At 34.0% G+C, this 23752-nt stretch overlaps 2 protein-coding genes and 1 long non-coding RNA gene across 4 annotated transcripts; 1 reads left to right on the top strand and 2 right to left on the bottom strand.

Annotated features, from left to right (window-relative positions):
* Positions 1-12273: 12273 nt before the first annotated feature.
* Positions 12274-16067, bottom strand: LOC110691738. Its single transcript, XR_002505338.1, has 4 exons — positions 15982-16067; positions 15238-15335; positions 12781-12977; positions 12274-12578 (listed from the first exon to the last, which is right to left on the bottom strand). It is a non-coding gene; the product is annotated as an uncharacterized LOC110691738 (long non-coding RNA).
* Positions 13009-16810, top strand: LOC110691737 (beta-amylase-like). 2 transcript variants are annotated; one of them, XM_021868670.1, is made up of 8 exons: positions 13009-13467; positions 14060-14137; positions 14228-14626; positions 14817-14981; positions 15097-15360; positions 15451-15660; positions 16013-16252; positions 16356-16810. In XM_021868670.1, exons 2-8 carry the CDS (start codon positions 14063-14065, stop codon positions 16500-16502), a joined length of 1500 nt encoding a protein of 499 aa, XP_021724362.1. In that variant the 5' UTR covers positions 13009-13467; positions 14060-14062; the 3' UTR covers positions 16503-16810. The 2 variants fall into 2 exon arrangements, with proteins under 2 accessions (XP_021724362.1, XP_021724363.1); XM_021868671.1 differs by having other exon boundaries at positions 13011-13467; positions 14069-14137.
* Positions 16811-17133: 323 nt separating this feature from the next.
* LOC110691685 (pentatricopeptide repeat-containing protein DOT4, chloroplastic-like) lies at positions 17134-18900 on the bottom strand. The gene has a single exon (XM_021868623.1). The coding sequence runs from the start codon at positions 18898-18900 to the stop codon at positions 17134-17136; it is 1767 nt and encodes a 588-aa protein (XP_021724315.1).
* Positions 18901-23752: the final 4852 nt, after the last annotated feature.

Genomic DNA, 23752 nt, shown 5'->3' with positions numbered 1-23752 from the left:
TTATCAATATGTAAAGACATCCACGGTCTAGTTGCAACAAAATAAACAATGACCAAAAGACATCAATCATTATAGGCTATGTATAATAGGAGTTGAACCCACACCTTACGCACGGTAGCATAGTGCTTTACCAATCAAGCTAATTAATAGCCTTTATCTATGTTAATTGATATGCAATTCTATATAGCCACATGACTCAAACTACGTACACATATTTCAAAAGATGTTAGGAAAATTTGTCAAAAATAAACTTTTACAAGAATTTTTGTTAAAAAACAACCACGGTCACTTTTTTATGTATAATCAAACCTTCACCTTTTTTTCCGGCATTGACTCTAATTTTCAGGCGTTAGACTCCTTATTTTCTCCATAAACTATTTTATACTGCACTTACAGAGTACTAAAGTACTAAACTATTTTTTGTGGATAAATATTCTTGAAGTTTAAATATAATTGTAGCTCTCGTTACAAAATTATGATCATTAGTCATTTCTATTATTGACTGTGTGCTACTGCCATTCTGTCTTGCATAGGGAGTAGACCGTGCATTTTCAGCTGGAAGAGATTTATGGATTTTCTACAAGGGAAAGAAATCAAGTAATAACTTGGATCTTATCTATTTTTAGATATGTATTCAACCCAGATATATTTGTTAATGACATCATCTGTGATTTGCTTTAGGCAGAGGACTCCTGCCTCGAAGTGGTTTACAGGATGTATTAACTATTTGGCTGTGCTATCACATCCACACCTACAAGAACACTTAGGTTGTGCATCAAAGAATATGCACGGGTGCTTCATTTAGTAGCTAAATAAGTGAGATGCATCTTGAGTTTTCTTTTTGCAAACTGTGGATAATAAGTCAATATCATTTTCAGGTTGCTCTTTTTAATGGTATTATCATTGATGGTTCCAATGAAATTCTTTGTCGTAACAGTTAGTTTCTTATACTTGAAAACAGTTCTTTCTTGTGTATATTACCACATTATTCACCTTAGATTATTATCTTTTCTTCATATAGGTTTTTGCCACTCCTGATTCCTGAATTGAAGCTGCTATTGGGTTTCAATTCGCACTGACTGTGGCTTCTCATACATACATTCTCGATTGCCTAGTCACTTGGGTAAGCGTAGTTATGTAAAAATAAACTTGTTCTAGCATTGGAAGTTTCAGTGGAGATCCGAGGCAATCAACTGTATGTGGGAAAGTAAGCAAGAAATAAAAACTGGATAGTGTGAAAGTAAGATGTAGGGTCCTAGGGACTTATAGAGCCCTTTAAATGTACATGAACTTGTAATTTTTGGTAAAAAAAACTTATTTTGATGATATCTAGTGGACACTATCATAGTTATCATGAATACAGAATAAACAGGTGTTTTTTTTTTTTACCATAATACAATCTTTTATTGTCCATAAACTATAAATAATTTTTTCTAGGTATATGTACTTCACATATTATTCGTAAGTGCTGACATCTTACTTTCTTAAACTTCAAGTGACTTATTTCTATGGCTGAAGTTGAAAAGGATTTTGTTCACGGCACTTAGTGGCAAAATTTTGATCACATATTGCATAGTTCTAGTTCTAGGATGTACATTCCTCTTACCTGTTTTGAGGCATGCACTTAACATTCTAATCACATCTTTGCAGGGGAGTTCTTGGCTTTAACTGGTACAAGATTAAATGGCAAGGAATTAGTTGCAGCTGGACTGGCTACTCTTCAGAGGTACAGTCATTTCATTTCAAAGTATAATACATTGTAGCTGCACCCAAGAATTCAGATAGAATCTCAGGGACCTTTGGAGGCTATACGAGGATCATAATTCCTACAATACTGCCTAATGTGTATTTCCAATTTTCAATTGCCTTTTGATTCCAACTTTTCCAACAAAGGGACTATTATCTATGTTAAAATTATCTTAATTATACACAGACAAGGTGGCATATGTCGCTTCCACGCCTTGCTCTCTGATCCTTTTTCCTATCTGAATACATGCAGTACTCTTCTTTTTTTTTGTATGTTTATTGCTTCTCTAAATTTTCATTGAACTGATTAGCGGAATGCAACGATCCTGCATCTGACGTTTCACTTAATCTGCATTAAATTTCAAATTGGTTGTTTTCTGAGGTTCAGATTGAAGAGTTCTCTTCTGAGTTTCAGATTGATGCACGAAGCATTTTGAACTAATAAACATTTGATAATGTTCCAGGCAGTCAATAATTAACGAATGCTTTTCTAAGGAAGGGTCTATTATATGCTTTTACGTTTTCGGATTCTACAGCTTATGCATATTGTTCGGGAAGCTGAGTCATTGAAAGAAGGAAATGGATGCCAGTTCTTAAAGGGTTGAAAATATCATCTCCTACTCGATTGAAAATCACATTGTCGTGTGAGTATTGTTTGCCAGAACTTTGTTCTTTTACCACTCTCCTCTGCTTTGCTGTTTAAATCATCTCCACACTTATTTTTGTTGCAAATTTCTCTCGTGTGAATAATAATAATTGCTTTCTACATTGGAGGAATGTTCAGTAGGTGACTGGTATATTAGCCTAGTGGGCTTCCAATTTGTTTTTCAATAGAACCCTACTGGACTTCTGTATAGTATATGATAGAGAATATGTTAATATTCTCATGATCATTCTAGATCTCTCTAGTATTTTGTAACTTATACTTGTGTAGTTTGCACTTATGTTTATAATCTAGACCTTTCTATGTAATTAATGTAGATACTGCTTTTCTCTAGACTATTCTAGGAATTATGTAAACATTATAAATATACAATTTAATAAAAGGAAAGCCGAAAAGATTTCATAGTCTTACAATATACTTCGAAACTAACCTTGGCCGATTACCTCAAAATAGAGTATAGACTCACAATAAACATCATAAGAAGCTGTATATCAGGCGATTTGTATGAAGTAAGTCCCAATCGATAATGTAGCAGCTATCTTTACATGTATGGAAAAAATTCATTCACGCTCCAAATGTTGTTTCCTCTCACTCTAACCTTTGTTTGGTTAAATGAATTTACTTGTATGATTCATTCCTATGTTGCATAAAGATAGATGAAGAACATGATAAAGTTAATGAAACTAAACATAAAGACTTTCTGGAGTTCAAAACACGATTTTATTGGAGACAAGTTCTTGTAAAATCCGTAGATACATTTTGGTAATGCAGTTATCTGGAGTGTTTGTGTTAATTACAGTGGGACCACAAAAGAGGCTCACCCAAAAGTCAAGCCAAAGGAAAACTAGGTAAAATCTAATAGATGTACAATAAATAGGAAAAAATGGAGCCGTGAGACTGTATTTTCCACCAACCAGTTGTATGGTTACTTTGCTGATGAACCACTTTCATAACCTGGGGAAATTTAAAGAAAGTAAATCATCTGAAAATCTGGTTGCTTAAGGTATAGAGTACTGAACTTAAATGAGGAACTAACTGGGTGAGCAGAATTACACGTTTTCATACCAGAAGTTGTCGTGAAGTTACTTGATCCATTAAGCCCAGCTGCGCCCATGCAGCAAGAAATTGACCTTTTTAATCAGGAGAAAAAAATATATAAAAAAATTGATACACCACGTAAAGAGAAGACTTGAACTACTTTGTGTGAACGCAACTTTTAAATAACAGTGGCAATATAAATGAAACCAAGTGTTATACATAGTACTTTACTAACAATATTATAGGGTTGAACAAAGTACCCAAAAAACTCAATATTGCCTCCATAATACTTTGTATTCCCCCAATAAAAAAACCTCCCAAAAACACCTATCTTGTTATCTTGGTGTTCTTAACACAACTCAATGACCAGAAGAATAAAAAAAAAGATCAACCCATCTTTAACGGTGGACTTATACGAGATTATCAACTGTAACAAAATCTATTACTACCTGAGGTTATGTAGTTTTCATCTAACATTTGGTAGAAATTTTCCGATTTTTGGCCCAAGTCGTTTCTAATATTTTGGTGGTCCAGGGCAAAATGATAATACTTTTGTTGAATAAATCATTTGTTTTTATAATTATAAAATTTCATGTAATTTGTTAACTATTTCATCCGTTATTTAAAATGCATTATTTACACTTTTCCACTATTCACACACATTTTTTGAATTTCTTTAACCGAGGAAATATATAGAAAAAGAATTCCTACCACATAATTTTATGTGGTTGACTGGTTGTTACTGATTCACACATCACAATTAGTGTCAATAATCATCTTAGGCATTTACTTACCAAGAACCAAGTTCAAGTACAACCAATTAGACTTCTTTGCATGATGCTTTGCTTTAATGTGGGATTTAATAGTCGTACTGTCTTTAAATGACCTAAAACCAAATAAAAGTCAAATATTAAACAAGCAAATTATAAAATTGTAAAAAATTAAAAGCAAAAATAAAAAAAAAACCTTTTGCAAAAGAAGCACGACACAGTCAGCTTGTTGATATGTACCGCCAGAACAAAGCATGTTCGGTAGGGAAAGAACCGCATATTTTATTGAAAATACATAATATTATAACCTTTTTAAAGAAAATAATATTCGGAAGTTAAAAACAGTTACTTATCGTGCTAAAGTAGGCAGAGTAACTAACTGACTACCTACTTTTCAATAAGTAGCACAACATGCACACTGGAAGCTAGAACTCATAATCTTTTAATTGATTTGCCTTGAACAAGCAAACTACAGAAACCTAACATATACAGAGTCAGCCATCCCTGCATGATTAATGTGGTTTGACTACGAAATCCGACTAAAATTATATTCAATATCCAAGCCTCAATCCACTTAGTTGGAATCACAAGCATGTAAATAGATAATTGTTATGCTCAAATTAGTGAATTTGGAAGCATGTAAATAGACTTGAGAATTTGGAAGCTTTGTATGTAGTTAAAAAACTAGGTTAAACCCCTTGCAATGCACAGATAAATTATAATGAAAATATAATTATTTAAACAATATAGATATAATGAACTAATTCACCGGGTATTAAAATGCATGAAATATATTAAAACGATAAAATCATAGGCGATAAATTATTTAAATACTTGTATGTAATAGTTATAATGTGCAAGTTGATAAATAAAGAAGTTTTGTATAAAGTAAAAGTTATAATTTAGATACAAACTTTATTTTTATATAATAACAATGATTTTTTTTAAAGAAAGTAATTTTGGAAGGATATTTATAATAGTGTGTTTCCAAGTGTCCTCCTAGATTCGCTTTTAGTATTATGTGTAGATAGATAGGAAAATAGACTCCTAAATCAATACTATTATTTTAAAACAGGAAGTTGGAAGGACACTTGTCCTCTTTCTGTTTTTCCTGTTTTAAATTAATTTGTTATAATTACCAAAAAAAAAAAAAAAAAACATACATCTCTTCCATCCCAATCTCCTAATCCACTACAAAAAATATCCATAAAGAAACGGAATTCTAGCGACAGAATTCAATCTGTTTCTAAATTAGAGCCGGAATTAAAAAATCCATTTCTAAATTAATTTAGAAACGGAATTAAAAAAATCCGTTTCTAAATTTGAGACGAAATTTAAAAATCCATCTCTATATTATAAGCAGATTTTTTTCCCGTTGCTAAATTAGAAACAGATTTTTTTTTTCCGTTGCTAAATTAGAGACACATTTTTTTTTTCCGTTGCTGATATGAGCGACAGATTTTTAATTTCGTCTCTAAATTATTTTCGAAACGAATTATGTAAAATATTACTTTAGAGACGAATTATATAAACTAAAATCCGTTCCTAAACTAGAGACGAATTTTAAATTCCGTCTTTAATATTTCTTTCACTTATTATCAATTATGTGCGTAGAAGTAAACAAATAATATTTGGTATTGTTGATATGAGTTTCACTATGTGACTTTGAGGTCACGGGTTTGACTCCCTCCTATTGTGATTCTTGAGATTGGGGATTAAAGGAGTCTTACATGCAAAGCCGAGTCGGGTTAACCCGAGTGAGTTCGAACCGAATAGCATCTACTTTTAGACACAAAATAATATAGACATCTTTTTTATTCCCGCTGCTAAATTTAGAGACGGATTTTTTTTTCCGTTGCTGATATGAGCAACGGATTTTTTTTTCAATTGCCAAATTTAGAAACGGATTTTTTTCCCATTGCTAGTACCAACGACATATAAAAATAATCCGTTGCTAAAACCAGCGACGGAAATAAAAATCTGTTGCTAAAACTAGCAACAGAAAAAGAATCTGTTGCTAAGTTCAGCAATGGAAAACAAATACAACGTCGCTAGTCTTATTTAGTGACAATTGTTTTGCCAACGGAGTAATTCCGTTTCAAAATCTGTCGCTACCTATATTTAGCGACAGAAAAGTATAATCTAGCAATGGATTTGATCTGTTGCTAAATATCTATTTTTTATTTTGTAGTGATCATGCCTTTCAAGAAAATATTTTTTGTTAAAAAAAAAAAAACATACATCTTTTCCATCCCAATCCCCTAATCATGCCTATTCAGAAAGTAATTTTTTTCATCAAAAAAAATTATTAAAACAAATTTAGTGTTTTATCTCAAAACGAAGTTAATTGTTCATAAACCCACCACTGAAAATAGTAAATTCCTTTTTATTTCCATTTCACTATATTTAAAGTTTCGCTTATGTATGATCAAAATTTGATTTCCGCATTTAAAAGAATTGCTATGTTTGATTTGCAGAAAGGTCATTGTGGACCAAATGACTAATAGTGAGTGAAGTTCAAACTGGGCTACAAATTCTTTTTTGGTAAGCATGTTTCTTCTATTTTATGTATATTGCATAACAATGAATTAGAAAAATAAATTTGTATCCCTTATATGCATATATATATTGTTTTGTTGAGGACAAGATTTCTTTATAAATTGTAGAACAATATTTATAAATTGTAACTATTATAGATGACAAATTGTTTAAATTTGACAGACTTTTAAGTGTTATTGTACATTAAAAATGCTAACCTAACACTATTGTTATAATATTGCCTATTACTGTAAGATTCGATAGTAATGTTTATATATTAAAAATATACATACATACATACATACATACATACATATATACATATATACATACATACATACATACATACATACATACATACATACATACATACATATATATACATATATATATATATATATTAAGCCATTATGTATAATGTTGAGATGACACTTGTCAAAATCTAGTTAAATAATTTTCCGCCAATTTTGTATTTACTTTTTTGCCTTAATTATCTTAGGAAATTTTTAATTCACTATATTTACTACTGTAATATATTACTTCCCTCCTAAATTATATAAAACATTTTTGCAACTACTTATTTTAAGCAAAGTATTTTTATTAAAAAGATGTGCATAATTTTTTATATAAATTTGTATGGAGTATTTTTTTAAAAAAAAAAAAAGTTTAACCTTTGTTATACTTTTTATAAAGAGGAAAAAATTATTAAAAAAATTGTTGAAATACAAATTTTTGTAACTCCGTGCATTACATGGGACTATAAACTACTCCGTAGTAAGTAATAAAAGGTCGATAATGTATAATCTTATGTTTGGGCTCATGATATATAGTGGGCTTTCATTCAGCGATATTTTGATTTCTGAGTCAATATGAAAAGCAAGTTTCTGATTACTGTGTATGGGCCCATCAATTACAAACAAATACTACGTAAAATTCTTTTTGCTAAATTGCTGGCCTTACTGTCCTGATGGCCTGGTGCCACATAGGCCCACATTGCATAACTGCATATGAAGATCCGAAAATTTTTGTGGTTGTTTGTTTGACAAATTTCTATGAGAATTTATATTTGAAGAGAAATTATATATGTCTACCAAACTAAGAGTAAGGATGTTAATGGAGCAGGTCAAATAAGAGATCCGTCGTATCCCTGTCTCAATGGAGCGGAGATGAGTTTTAGTTTTGCTGGTGATGGGGAGGGGATGAGGATAAAATCAAATCCGTCATGGGTGATGGGGTGGGGGTGGATTTTAGGTTGTACCCGCCCCGCTTCATACCCACCCCACCCCACTTTGTACCCGCCCCATTCCTACGTCTTTATGTTTTTAAAAACAAAATTATACATTATTATACTATTTTATAAGAAAATTATGTAAAATAAAATTATAAATACATAGTATAATACTTTGTAATACACTTATATTAAAAACAAAAAAGCGTGTAATTATAGCATATAATTTTGGACCCGCTGTAGAGATGTAGATGAAAATTTTAGGTGGGGATGGGGATAGGAAGGCCAACATCCGCCCCGCCCCGCCTCGCCCATTGATATTCCCTAACTAAGAGTGCGCACAATCGTGCATGTGTGTGACTTTAGTTGGAAAATTTTTGGAATAGTATCTGACTAGTATACTACCTGTGCAATTAAACGATTTATAAAGTTCATCTACTAAATCTCACAATATTTAAACTATAATTAGATTAATGCATAACAATGAAAACATTTACATTAATTGATTATTAATAATTTCATGACGATTTTAATCAAAATATTGTGTATCCATTAGATATAATATAATATTTTCAATTTAGTGTTGAATATACAAAGATATAAATAGAGATATGAATAAGCCTGATTTTTTCATGTACTATACGTATCTCGATCATATTTTCCCTATTAGATCAGAATGAATCAACCACGTTCACATATTTAATAGACTAATACTAAGTACATATTTAATAGACTAATATTTTCCCTATAAAGAGGATTTGTTGGAACCCCAAAAATCAATAGATTGAAAGTTATTATGAAAAGTTTTTGAGAAGCTAATAAATATATTACACTAGTTTGTGCTCCGTATAATACACAATTTCATAATAATAAGATATATTAATCATGATAGTCAATTTAATAAAAAAAATAATAAATAATGATAGTCAATTTAAACAAAGTGGATTGAATTGTAAATAATAATTTTTTTAGCGTTGATATTGGATTCACTATTCTGATGAATCAATATTCGAGTTTAGATTAGATACTTAGGGAAGGGGTTTGATAATTAAACTGCATGCTGCAAGTTACCAGATATATGCACATAGTAACTCATTGAGATCATCAAATCAATTAAGATAATTTCACTTTTACTACCACCAAAACACATGCATCTCACTTTTGCTACCCCTTTAATTTTTTTATTTTATTTTACTATCACCTAAAATCACAGTTGTTAAATTTCACTACCATTTAACGGAATCTGTTAGGATTCCGTTAAATTTATTAAAAAAAAAAAAAATTATAATGTTAAAAAAAAAATTAGCCACCCTTCCCCCTCCCTTTTCTCCACCTAAGCAGCCCACCACCCCCCCTAAGTTTATTAAAAAAAATTAAAAAATTAAAATGTTTAAAAAAAAAAAACCCAGCCACCCTCCCCCCTCCCTTTTCTCCACCTAAGCAGCCCACCACCCCCTCGTCAACTAGCCTCACCCCTCCCCCTGCCGGCGACCGACGCCCAAAGCTTTGGCTGGCGCCAACGACCCTCACAACCACCCCCCTCAACCCCACCACCAGAAAATGCGTCAGACTAGCCAACTCACCAGCCCACCACTACCACCGACTCCCTCCTAAACCCAGACCAGCCACCATCACCCATCACTGACATCCCCTAAACCAAGCCCGACACCCTCACATACCCAAACCCACCATCGCCGACAACCCCTAAATCGAAGCTCACCATCACCGAAAGCTCACCATCGCCAACAACCCCTAAACCCAAATCGACCATCGCTGAACCCAAATCGAAAATCCAAACCCACCCACGAAACCCAACCCAAAACCAGCCACGAAATCCCCCACTCACAGTCTCCCACGATACCCAACCCAGAACCACCCACAATACCCAACCCAGAACCACCCATGATCCCAACCCAGAACCACCGTACCAGAAACCAAACCACCAGCCCCTCAAACTAGAGAGAAGGGGGGTGGGGTTTCGGGGTGGTGGAGGAAGGGGGTGGGGTTTCACGGGTTAGGGGTTTGGGCTAGGGTGGGTGGCGCGACGGGGAAAGGGGAGGGGAAGGGGTGGATCCACCAAGGGGGATGGCTGGGTTGGTGATTGGAAGGGGAGATGCGGGCCAGGTGGCTTGGGGGTGGAGGGGGAGTGGGAGGGGAAGGGATTGGTGGCTGGGGAAGGAGGAGAAAGAGGCAAGGTTGAAGTGGGCCCACAAACGACAATAGTAACAGATTCCGTCAATTCGTAGTAAATTTTAACAAATGTGATTTTAAGTGGTAGTAAAATAAAATAAAATAAAATTGAGGGGTAGCAAAATTGAAAACCATGTGTTTTTGTGGTAGTAAAAGTCAAAATTTCCAATCAATTATAACTTAAATAATTACTCCGTATTTTATTTAGGTGATTAATTAGGCTAATAGAACAACTCTTATGAGATTACAAGGAAACATGAAAATTGAAATGAATTATAATGAAGAAAAACCAATGATTATTTTTTCATTATTAGTTCTTGAAGAACCAATGAGGTTGCCCTAAAAAAAAAAAAAAAAAAAAAAAGAAAGAAAGAAAGAATTAATGAGTTTATGTATTAAACATTTGGACTTATTAAATCAAAATAACAAAAAAAGTTGATTGATGTCCACTACTTATGTTTCTTATTATATCATCATTTGTTCGTATTAACAAAAGAGGTCATATGTCTAGCAAACGTCACTAATCAAGTATTAATCAATTGATCAACTCTATTAGTTGCTAATCATTATACACTTGATTAATTTGGTAAACTTCAATTATAAAGTCATAGCGATTCTAAGGTAGAATTTATTATAAGGCTAACCTAAGGTGTTTGGAACAAGTAGTAGTACTAAAGAAACATATTAAAAGCCTCTAATTGGTAGGTACTTAAATTAATGTTCAGTTGTCCTTCAAAAAAAAAAATAAAAAATTAATGTTCAGTTTCGTGTAACAATTAAGAACCAGATTACTACTCCTAAATGTACATATAATGATCTTAAAATTTAGAGAGAAATGTCATTATCTTTTTAAATCCATCGGCAATTGTCAATATAATTGGATGTTATTGAGTGCGTTGAATAACTTCACTTACAGTTTTACATCATAAAATTTTATTATCTCCTATATACTCCATATTAGCCAGGGAGAAAAATCTTATGTTTGTTTGGTGGGAGAATTCTTTCTTGAAGGGTAGGGAAAATAGAAAGATCTTTCCTAGAGGATTTTAGATATATGCTTATATCATGAGTCCATATGGCTATGTTATTAGGTCTTCAATCGATTCTCTAAAATAGGACGGATGATTCTACTTTTGAATCCGTTGGAAAATTTTAACGACGATTTTGAGCTTTGGTAAATATGAAATTACCAATCATCAAAACTCCCATGGCCAATCACCAAATACAGAAATCTCTTTGGGGAATAGACCCAATACAAACATACTCATCATAATTATTCATATCCCATCTAGGCATCTACCTATACAATGCGCAACTGTGTTACAAGCCCTTTTAACATGAGAGAAAATACAGAAATTGAAAAGCAAGCTATTATCCTTAATGTCTTCATAGATATGGAAGATCGGAGAGAAACCCACATTCTTTTGCATTACTTTCCTTTATTTTATTTTATTTTAAAATAACTAGAAAACAGTTTTTTTTTTTTATTTATTTTATAATATTTAAATAACTTTTAAAGTCACTTGGATGGATGTACAAGATTGGTTTTTAAAAATGAACGGCCGAGATTGAAAATAATAACAATAGCCACAATACATTTGAAACATATACTCCGTATTATACATGAGTATGAACATATGGAAGCAGTACATGATGGTAAGATTGGTAACCTGTGGCTGTGGCTTCTATTGTAGTAGAAAATGTTACACGTAACATTTTTAAAAATTAGTTCAGCATTAACTAGGTGCGCAAATTACAGCAAGGTGAAGCAGCAGTAACTGTTTCTGAAGCTTGAAAAGCTGAAAATGAGGAGGCAAGCCTACCACTTTATCTTGAAAAACCACTTCTGACGATAGTCTTAACTTCACAACAGTTTCTGTTAAGTCAACAGAATAAAAAACAAAGAGTGCAGACGCAAAACGAATCTGTTTGCAACTGAAATCAGTTTGCGGCAGGACTGAAACTGACGTTAGATCCTGAAACCAATATCAGACACTGTTTCGAGGGGATGGGGGGGGGGGGGGGGCGGTGAGAGAAGAAGAATCATAAATAAATAGACAAAATGACACCATACAATAACTTCCCTTATGTTCCACTTCTTTTTTCTAGTACTCCGTATTGTATTTCTTTCTAAACTCGACACTTCCTGTGTATTAGCATGGGTACACTGTAGAACACTGATGATAATTTTTGTTTTAAGGTCCATAAATGATTAGTATATACTTCTTATTACATAATATGAAGTACAAAGATAGTGAAACTGTCATTTTTGCAAAAGGATTAGAAAGAGTAGCATTCGGGTAATTGAATACAAATTGAACCTTAGATTTAATCTTGCAATTACATTGGAAAAACTGATACATAATCTGTCTTGCAATTGGCATTCTACAATCCAGCAGTGATTCTGCATTCACAATATAAGAGAAAAACCCAAGTTCTTTAAGCTTAATGAAGGAATGCAAACGTAAATTGAATTCGTTATTTAACATAGAAAATAAGGACCAAGACATTTTCGAGTTTAAATCATAAGCATAGACGAGTAATCCAGAAAAGAAGGTAGCACAGGCCTACAGGGTTTAGCAAATTGTTGGTCAGCTTTATATTACCTGTTAAGCAAATCTTTCTCCGTGAAGTTGATGCACCAAGGCATTCCCCTACTTCCCTAGTGTCCATTATTTTCAACGTTTCATACTATCTTCAATATCAATTCATGAAGATGTAAGATTATCTCTGCAATATGCTGCAGAAGAAGATTGTGCATTCCCATGCAGAACTGAATTACTAACAGCCTTTGGAAGGATCTCTGAAAACGTCATAGGATAATTAGACAGCTTATTGTTATGTAAGGTTCAAGCTCCACAGTTAATCCAGACATCATAATATAGACAGTTCATCGTTATGTAAGGTTCAAGCTCCGCAGTTGGTCTTGATATACTAAAATAGACCGTTCATTGTTATGTAATGTTCAAGCTCCACAGTTGATTTTGATTTCATAAAAAGCAGTTGATAATCACAGAACTTAGGGGTGGCCATCATTTAGAATCAAAAGGCAAAAGTCAGTAAAGTCTTGATTTTCAATCGTGACATATTTAGTTGGCTATATATGTAACAGATTCAGAGAGAATTAGTTTAAATAGCATCAATCGAAGTGCAAGAAAAAATCACAGCCAAACACAAGGATCATTTTGTTTAAGAGAGAAAGAAACTGTACTGTCTGTTCTAGCATTCCAATTGTTCAAGAGAACCTGATTTCAGAAACAAGGATCAATCAATCACTTTGATTAGTGTGCATTGTAAGAGATTATTTATCCATCCTCTTTGAAATTTACAAGTTATTATCATGTTTCATATCATCAGATATAAGACATTTTATAGCTATCTTGATGCTAGTTAGGTTTCTATTTCCTTCCTTTCTTTCTTTCTTTCTTTCTTTCTTTCTTTCTTTCTTTCTTTCTTTCTTTCTTTCTTTCTTAATTATTTAGTATTTTATTTATTTCTTCTAAATATGTAATCATCATTGACGATTGAAAACGCGAAACTCTTTTTTTAAAAAATAGGATTGAAAATTTGAACTTGAAATCCACCTATTTAGAATAGTTCAAGTTTGTAAGTGACCGTAGAAAAAGTTCTAAAATTGGGCCTCCATGATAAGTTGTCAATAATGTCAAGAACTCTATGTGTAGTTATGAGAATGCATCATATTGCAACTAACAATGTGGATCTCAGCTAGAGAAACATGTGGTTGGTTGTTTAGCTATTTGAGATTAATTAAATGTACATCTATTATGATCAGTCCCATATCAGTGCACTCAAAGAATCTTCTATTTGCCTATTCCCATTAAAATTGCCAATCTTCCTCTTGATTCCCAATGACAGTTCAATAAGATAATGCAGGTCCCAGCTAGAGTCAGAGATATGGCAAAGATTCTTCTGAACTATGTGCCCGTCTATGCAATGCTACCGGTAAGCCCTGATTAACACAAGCATCAGCTTAATTTACTCGAATAACAAAGTCACAGAATGACAAGTTCTTTATTTGTTTGATGGAAACAGTTGGGAGTGGTTACAGATGACAACAACTTTGAGAACCAGGATGACATCAAGAGACAGCTATACAAACTGAAGGAAGCAGAAGTTGATGGAGTCATGGTTGACGTCTGGTGGGGAATAATAGAAGCTAAAGGACCTAAGCAATACAATTGGAATGCTTACAGAAGCTTATTTCAGGTCATAAAGGATTGTGGCCTGAAAGTACAAGCCATAATGTCATTTCATCAATGTGGAGGGAATGTAGGAGATGCTGTGAATGTTCCACTTCCTCAATGGGTACTTCAAGTTGGAGATACTAACCCTGATATTTTCTATACTAATAAAAGGGGTACCAGAAACAAAGAGTATCTGACTATTGGTGTTGATAATGAAGCTATCATTGGAGGACGAACTCCCGTTCAGGTAACTATTCTCCAAATATCCCAATTAAAGCCTGCAGTTTTACCAAATAAGTTATACACGAATGTATTAGATGGAGTTTTAATTGCCTAGGTTTCCCTAAATTCAATAGTTTGTCCTTCACATAAACAATAACGCACATGCCTGAAAAAGGAGAGAGAAATGGCACTAATTTCTTGTTATAACTTCACAGATCTATAGTGATTACATGAAGAGCTTCAGACAGAGTATGTCAGATTTTCTAGATGCTGGTGTGATAGTTGACATTGAAGTAGGCCTTGGCCCAGCTGGTGAACTACGTTATCCTTCTTATCCACAAAATCAAGGATGGAGCTACCCAGGAATAGGGGAATTTCAGGTTTAAACGAAATTGGCTCTGCCAGCTAATCCGATATGCCTACTTATGTGTGATTAAACTGATAAAAATACCTTGTATTTAGAAAATAGCTGAGTTTCGATTTTCTATTTTGCAGTGCTATGACAAATATTTGAAAGAGGATTTTAAAAAAGCAGCAACTGAGGCTGGCCATCCTGAGTGGGAATTACCAGCAAATGCAGGGCAATATAATGACAGACCAGAAGCCACAGAATTTTTCAGAAACAATGGGACATACCTTACTGAAAGTGGAAAATTCTTCTTGACTTGGTATTCAAACAAGTTATTGATCCATGGTGATCAGATCCTGGAAGAAGCAAATACAGCATTTTGTGGCTGCAAAGTCAAAGTAGCAGCAAAGGTAAGTAAATATAGTCATAGGAGCATCAACTGCTAGAGAAAGTATTATCCACAAGGTGACTAATTTTATTTGTTTTCAATTGACAACCAGGTTTCTGGAATACATTGGTGGTACAACGATGACAGTCATGCTGCTGAGGTTACTGCAGGATATTACAACTTGAAAGACCGAGACGGGTATCGTCCAATAGCAAGGATGCTTTCTCGTCACTATGGGGTTTTAGACTTTACATGTTTGGAGATGAAGGACTATGAACAGCCTGGTTATGCTAAAAGTGCTCCACAAGAGCTTGTGAAACAGGTGAGAGCATGGGAGCTTAACAACAAAATCTTTCTCTACCATGTCAGATCAAAAGCATCTGAAACAGTGTAGCATGATATATTACATTTGATAATTGGTCATAAGACCTTGCAAGTTATTGACTTATAAGAGATCTTTCATTAAAAGTTTAAAACCTATACAAGTTCAAACCATCAAAAACTCTTGCCAATTTCATTTTGTTGTTACATAACAAATATGACGATATCAAAATGCACATAAGCACCAACAATATTCTTTTCAAAAACAATCATTAGATTAGTAAGATATGCTACTAAAATAATTCCATGCGAATTTCCATACCTTTGACATGGTGCACAATTTATATGTGCAGGTCTTAAGTGCTAGCTGGAGAGAAAGTATTGAGGTTGCAGGTGAAAATGCACTTCCCAGATATGATCCCAATGCTTATGATCAGATGCTGCTGAATGCCAGGCCAAATGGGGTGAACAGAGATGGTCCACCAAAACTGAAAATGTATGGCTTGACATATCTTCGTTTGTGCAATCAGCTACTGGATGGGGGTAACTTTGGAACATTCAAGACATTTGTAAGGAAAATGCATGCTGATCAAGTAAGTGACCAGATTTACCATCAAAATATATGAATGTAATTGAGCTTCTATGGAAAAGGCACAAAAGTCTTCATTCTTTTAATATTCGTACAATTATGTTCAGGAGTACTGTCCAAACCCTGAAAATTATGGAAGGCACATCACTCCGCTGGAGCAGTCAAAGCCAAAGATTCCACTGCAGGTTCTTCTAGAAGCAACTAAACCAATGGAACCATTTCCCTTTGACAATGAAACGGATATGAAAGTTTGAGAAGCTTCTATAATAGAGTTAAACACAAGGCAATTGGCAAACATGCAATTGTCAAGCAAGAAAATAATGTTTCTGTTAAGATAGGCTAATAAGACCCAGGTAGGCTAATAAGGAAGCCACAGAACCTATCTGTGGGGATCCTCACTGGGTGTCTCGTTGTTTGTTGTTAATTGTTATTAATTGTTGTTGATGTTTCCTCCGTTGATGCTGTTGTTGTTTTTTCCAATAAGGAAGTCTCCTTCATCATAAGGATACTTACGAAAATGAAATAAAATCTGAGAAGGATGTCTCAGAAAATGTTTTCTGTTTAATTGTATAAGTGTTGGTAATATCCATGGCTCTTAACCCCTCAACAGTTCACCCAGCAGCACTTCATTAAACAATAAACAGAAGTTCATGTTCTTTTTTCCGGATAGTTCTCATAAGTTCCCTTTGCTATATGATCGTGCTGTAGTCAGTCACTTATTGTACATAAAATCAAGTCTTCAAATGGGTGGCATAGTGGCATACAATATCATTGAAGAATGAAGATCGCTGCTTGCTACGACATAAGTATCACGTAAATTCACTGGTAATTGAATGAGTATCCCAAGTGTCCCAACTGCAATAATTATTACGCTTTCATTTCATACTACTCAATGAAGCTAGAACCTCTAGGCATAGCCAGTCCTTTACTTTGTAATTTAAATCGCAGCTTCTCTGCATCATCCCACCGTTTCTCATCTGCATATATATGTGATAAAGAAATGTAGCTACTTACTCTATTTGGATTTTGTTCCGTAACTTTCTGAGCAGACACCTCAGCTAGAGTAACATTACCATGAAGCCTACAACCAGAGAGAAGAGAAACCCATACATCATCTGTCGGTTCCACTACCATATTGTTAATGATCTCATATGCTTCCTCTAAGTGTCCTGCTCTGCTAAGAAGATCAACCAAGCATTCATAATGAGCTAGTGCAGGCTTCATGCCATACTTCTGTTGTATTTGATAAAAAATTTCTCTCCCATCCTCAACAAGTCCTGCGTGGCTACACGCAGTCAATGTACAAGTAAAAGCACCCTCGTCAGGAACAATGCCATTTCCTACCATTTGGTCAAAAACTGAAATAGCTTCCCTTCCCTTCCCATGGTGCCCATATGCTGAAATCATAGCAGTCCAAGAAACCAAAGATTTCTCAGCTATCTCATCAAAAACACGTTGTGAACAAGACAGCCTACCACATTGAGCATACATACCTAGAAGAGAAGTTGCAGCCATAATGCTACAACCAAACCCTTTCTGAACAAGATAAGAGTGAATAGACATGCCAAAATCAATGGCAGTGACCTGTTCACAAGCCCTCAGCAGAGCAATGATCGTAGCTAAGTCCGGTTGTTCACCATAAGAAACCATCTGGCAGAAAAGTTTTAAACCTTCAAAACCCTTGCCAATTTGTACATATCCTGAAATCATTGTATTCCAAGTAACAGAATCCTTTGATGAGACAGCGAACAACCGCCTTGCGTACAACATTGTCTTGCATTTACAATACAACTCAACAAGAGAATTGGTCAAAAACCTATTAGAACTAAGAAAGCTATTCCGTAAAACATAGCCATGTACTTCCTTTCCCTTCTCAACCATTTGCATATCAGAACAAGCCGAAAGGACACCAAGCAAACTAGTCGAATCAGGAACTAATCGAGATCTAAGCAACAAAACAAAAATACACAAGGCCTCTCTAGAGTAACCATTCTTTGCATACCCAGTGATCATAGTATTCCAGGAGGCCAAATCTCTCTTAGACATTCTATCGAACACTAACCGTGCCTTACCCATTTCCCCGAATTTCGAGTACATTGCCAATAAACAATTGCTCACATAAACATCCGACTCAAACCCACTAATCACAACCTCACCATGAATTATCTTCCCAAACCCAACAAGCAAAGAATCACCACAAGCCTTAATTACAAAAGGGTATGTAAAATTATCAGGTTGAACACCAAAATTAATCATTTTACGATAAAACAACACAGATTTAAGATAAAACCCGCATCCAGTATAACCCCTAATCATATAATTCCATAAAAACGAAGATTTAAACTCAATTTGATCAAAAATTATCTGGGCTTCTGCCATTTTTCCACAATTTGCATAAAATGCAGCAAGTTTAGTGCTTAAATTAGTGATTTTATGAAGAATACCAGAAGATAACATAAGGGCATGAAGAGCTTTGCCTGTTTTTAAGGATTTGGAGTTGGTAAGAGACTGTAGGATAGCTCGACATTGAAGCGACGATAATGGAAGCGTCGGAATTTGGTTGTTTGAATCGACGGGAATTGGGGAAGATGAAGTGTGGAACTGGAAACTAGTGTGAGAAAAGGTATGAGATTTGAGAGCGTTTCTGTGCATTGCTGAAAGCCTGCAATGTATGCACAACGCAGAATTTTGGTACTTGGTGATGGTTAACTATTAGCGCATAGGGCCCTATTTACTTACATTGGCACATTGCATATAGGATGGCAGTTTGGTAAATAATGGGAACTTGAACGTGAAAAATATGATGGCAAAAAGTACCACTATATGCATATAATACACAAAAAATACTATTCAGACTGATGTTTTAATAGTGCATTATGCATGTATAATAGTACACAAAAATGTACCACCGTACAATTTAGAGAAAAAAAAAAAAGGTTCCATCGAACTCCAAATTGCCCTCCTATTTGCAAGCCAAACAAATAGGGCCTTTCGCCCAGACCTTGGTGATTGCCATTTTTAACTTCTTCGTGAATCACCCATTTTTTTTTGGTTTCATACTTGAAAGTTTGCCGTTAATATTTTTAAAACTTACTTCTTTTTTACTTTCACTTGTTTCTTTTATCACGCTTATCAATGTAAAACTTTAACCATCAAGAACTTTGATCTTCAAAAGTAAAATTTATAAAAGTTATATATTATGATAGTACTTATTGAGACGAATTCAAAAAGATCCAACATGAATATGTTTTTCCTTAATTATGTATTATTCACAAAAGATGGTCGGAGAGGTGGTGAATAGTGTAAAAGTCAAAGCGAGTCAAATAAAAAAAACGGAGAAAGTATGAAAATTATATCATCGGTCGTAAGTGTTATAACTTATAAGGTTACGCCGTTACCGAGTATGTTGCTACTGAGTTTTAAATTATATCACCCACGGAGTTTTAGGGTTGGGCTGGCTGTGGCTAAGTTGGTGGTGTTATTTATTTATTTATTTATTTATTTATAATTTTTCTAAAGTTAATTAATTAAATAAATAATATTAATAAGAACTAATTACAAGCTGTCACGTGACACAATTAAAGTTAATGACTAACTGAGTTAACAGAAAGGGTATGTTGTGACATTTTCATAAAACTGAATGGTATATAGTGAATTTGAAAGTTTTTGATGGTATATGGTGAATTAAGTAAAAACTAAGTGTTATATGGTGAAAAAGCCGAAAATAAAAAACCTTCTTTGGCCCCCACCCTAAAATTTTCCTTCAACTTTTCCCTCACTACTATTGCGATTATTACAAAACGAAAGGGGTATTTTTTATGATGGACTTGGGATTAGTTGATGGAAAAATAAAAAATAATTTGAAAAAGCAAACGTGAGTATAAATAGGGAGAGAAAATATAAAAAAGAAAAAAATATTAAAATATGATATGAGGGGATCAGTCGCCCGTCGGAACACTAGTGGGGAGGAAAATAGTAAAATATTGTTAAAAGATTAAAAAAAATAGAGCAAGTAATAAATTACAACCGCAAAAGGATAGTGGAGCAAGTAATAAAATATGAAGGGAGTAATAGTATAGTTGGTAGGGATATAATGTATTTGATTATTAGTAGGAGAGAGAAATAATGGCCCTAAGCTATTTGGTAATTAGCTGCTGATTGATATATAGCTGGTTGAATTGTATTAACTGATTTAAGTAGTTGGTTTAGCTAGCTAGTTGTAAATGATTTTGTAAAAAGTGTTTGATAAACAATTGATAATTATTAGCTATTTCAATGTATTTAATACCAAAAAAGTTAATTGTTCAATAACTAATTTCAAAAGGCTCTTATAATAAGTTTTTTTTTCTAGATGATATGATTAGTTGGTTAGATGACATGGTTAATTATTTGAATGATATGATTAATTAATTGTTTATATGATATCATTAATTGTCTTGGCTGAATAATATGATTGGTTGGTGAGCGCGGGGAAATTATGTCATTGACTAACCTCCTCACGGCCAAACAAAATTTATTATAATCCTAAACTAACCCCTAAACAAGTCTAGTGGTAAGTTCGGAGTCGAACCACAAGGAACGGTAATGCTAGATTGTTCTTAATCTAATGCCTAAGCTATGCCGAAGTCGATTTACGGATAAAGGACACTACAACTACACTAAAACACATATAAAGAACAAGGTATGATAAAGTCTACTAGGGGAAAAGATCCACTTTGAACAATTAACAAGTTAATGGGAATCGATTTGATAATCAATCATGCAAAGAAAGAATTAAAATGGGAATTAATTACCATCAAGAGCAATCTCTCAAATTCCTAGCCTAGATCCCTCATTGACTAGGTGCATAGAAGAAATTTACCCAAAATGCAATCAAATATATAAATTCTAATTCACAATCCCTTGTCAAACTAGAATTAACATGCAATTAAGTTTGCTATCTTGGGAGATCAATCCAATCTAAAACAAACAACATGCCATCATCAATTCAATCAATTTAATCACACAATTATCATCAAATTTATCTCAAATAACTCAATTAACCATAACAAAGCTTCACTCAACACCTAGTAGAAGGAAATCTACTCAAACATGATTAACAAAGCAATTAATAAAGCATAAAGAGAGAAGAGAGTAAGAAATGCTCATTGATATAAAATGGAGATCTTCAAATCATCAAATTCCTCCTTTGATTATCCAAAATCCATGAAAACCATTGTGCTCCTCACTTTCTCTCTCCAAAATTTGAGAGTTTCTCTCTCTAAAAACCTAAAACTAACCTAAAAACTATTCTAAACTGAAAAAAATCCTCTTTCTTTAATGAGCAAAAAAAACTATTTATACCCCTTACAAAATTGCTTAGGAAGCTCCGCAAAAAGTCAGCTGAAACGGGAAAAGGTCCGACCAAACTCTGGGTAGGTTCGGTCGGACTCAGGGTAGGTTCGGCCGAACTCAGGGTAGGTTCGGTCGAACCTCCCTGATCCTTGTTTGGTCGAACTTTCCTGGTTCGACCCCTCCTGTAAACATGCTGAAAACTTGGTTGAAACTGCCTTGGAGGTTCGGTCGAACTTTTCAAAAGTTTGACCACACCTTGGTTCGACCGAACCTCTTAGAGGTTCGGCCACACCTCCTCTTGAACTTCCTCTTCTTGCTTCCTCTTCTTCCCTTTTGCTCCTCTTGTCTTTGTCCATGCCTCCATACTTGGCCAAGGGGCCTCCTACCGTGCTTAGGACCGTCATGGAACCTGCAAAAGATAGCAAAGATCACGAGAGCATGGGGATGATAAAATTATGCATAAAGATTATCAAAACAAGCGCAAATAAGCATACTTTTCATCCATAAAAGAAAAGGAAGCCATAAGAGGAGAAAAGAGGTAGAAAACCTAAGAAAAACAGGAGAAAAGAGACCAATACACTACCCCTAAGGGTAACATAAATTTCACTCATCAAACACCCCCAAGCTTAACTTTTGCTCATCCTCGAGCAAAACAAAACAAACACAACGGAAAACGATGTATATTTTTTTTTTTAAAAAAAAACAATAAAATAAAATAAAACTAGAAGAGAAAGAATATACACTAACTCACTTTCATAGGAATCACGAATGCATTTAGCGCATGCATCAAGAACTTTAAACCCCATAGATCGCTCTAGAGGACGAGTAAGCTCTCGTAAGGGTATCCTAAGAGTTTAACCCATAACTCTTGACAAAAATCAAGGCAAAGCAATAAACAAATAGATAAAATAAATTGAAGTAAGAGAAAAGTTACAAGCGTTCTAGAGTGGACTTTTATGAAGGAACAAACACTAATGAATGTCAATCTTTCTAAATTAATAAAGGTATGCACGTTCTAAGATGTCCAAGGTTGATTGAAACATAACATATGCTAAGCATAGAGAACTAAAGGAAACACATTCCACCTTTTGTTTCAACCAATCAAACCACGTTCTCTCTACTAGTTTCAAATCCACTTTCAAGTTAGCTTCTCATGATTCCACGAAGAAACCGGAAAATAAATAAGAAATTAAAAACATTGAGAAGGTTACCTGACATCTTGGCTATGCAAACTCGCTCTATAGGCTTGATTCCTATTTCCCGCCATCATTGAATGACTTAACCCTCTAGGATCAAAAGGACTTTCAAGGTATTAACATATAAGCTAGGAGAGTAAAGGTGTGGAGAACTCTTGAAATTGGTGGTAAACCTATGTGAAGCACGGGTGGAACTTCTTCCACAAGATCCAAACGATTCCAAAACAAAAGTGCCAAGTATGCTTATTAAATAACTTTCCCCCAAGCTTATTTAACACAAAATAACAAAAACAGGGAGAACAACAATAACAAAACCCTTTTTTTTTGTGCTTTACATTTTTCTTTACTTTTTTTTTTTTTTTTCAGTAATTCCTTTTTCCAAGCTTTTTTTTTTTTTTTTTTTTTTTTTTTTTTTTTTTTTTTTAAATGTCCTTGCCTCTTTTAACTTTTGACGGCTTTTTCTCAAAATGTATTTGGTTTTATGCAAAAAATTATATACAACACATACTTGCTTTGCAAATGAACTTATAATTCTAAACTTGCACCATAAACAATAAAACAAGCTCCAAAACAAAATTGCTTCACAAACTAAAGGTAGGATTTAAAGTGAAACTAAGGCTGTAAGGCTTGTATTAAGGTTAGAGAAAAGAATGTATATGGCTCAAATGGGCTAGTAATAGGGGCAATTGCAAACCAAATCCAAAATTGAAAATTAATCCTATAAAAAGAGAAATGTCTTTGTCATCCCCTAAAGTGGCTCAGTCGCGATCTTGGGAGCTAAAAGTCAAGTTCTAGATATGAGAATGCAATAGCCAAGGATCCAAATATGCCGCTCAACAAAGTATGATGAAGGCTAGAACAATTATACATCACTAGGGATAGCAATAACTAACTCTTGATTTCATATCCACTATAGAGAGCAACTCCATCTTACCACAAGAAAGTGAACTAGAGCTTCATGGTCCCAAAGTTCT

This window comes from Chenopodium quinoa, unplaced genomic scaffold (genome assembly GCF_001683475.1).
Source record: "Chenopodium quinoa cultivar QQ74 unplaced genomic scaffold, ASM168347v1, whole genome shotgun sequence".
NCBI lineage: Eukaryota > Viridiplantae > Streptophyta > Magnoliopsida > Caryophyllales > Amaranthaceae > Chenopodium > Chenopodium quinoa.
The sequence above is the reverse complement of the archived record's forward strand: the minus strand, read 5'-3'. Positions and strand labels throughout refer to the sequence as shown.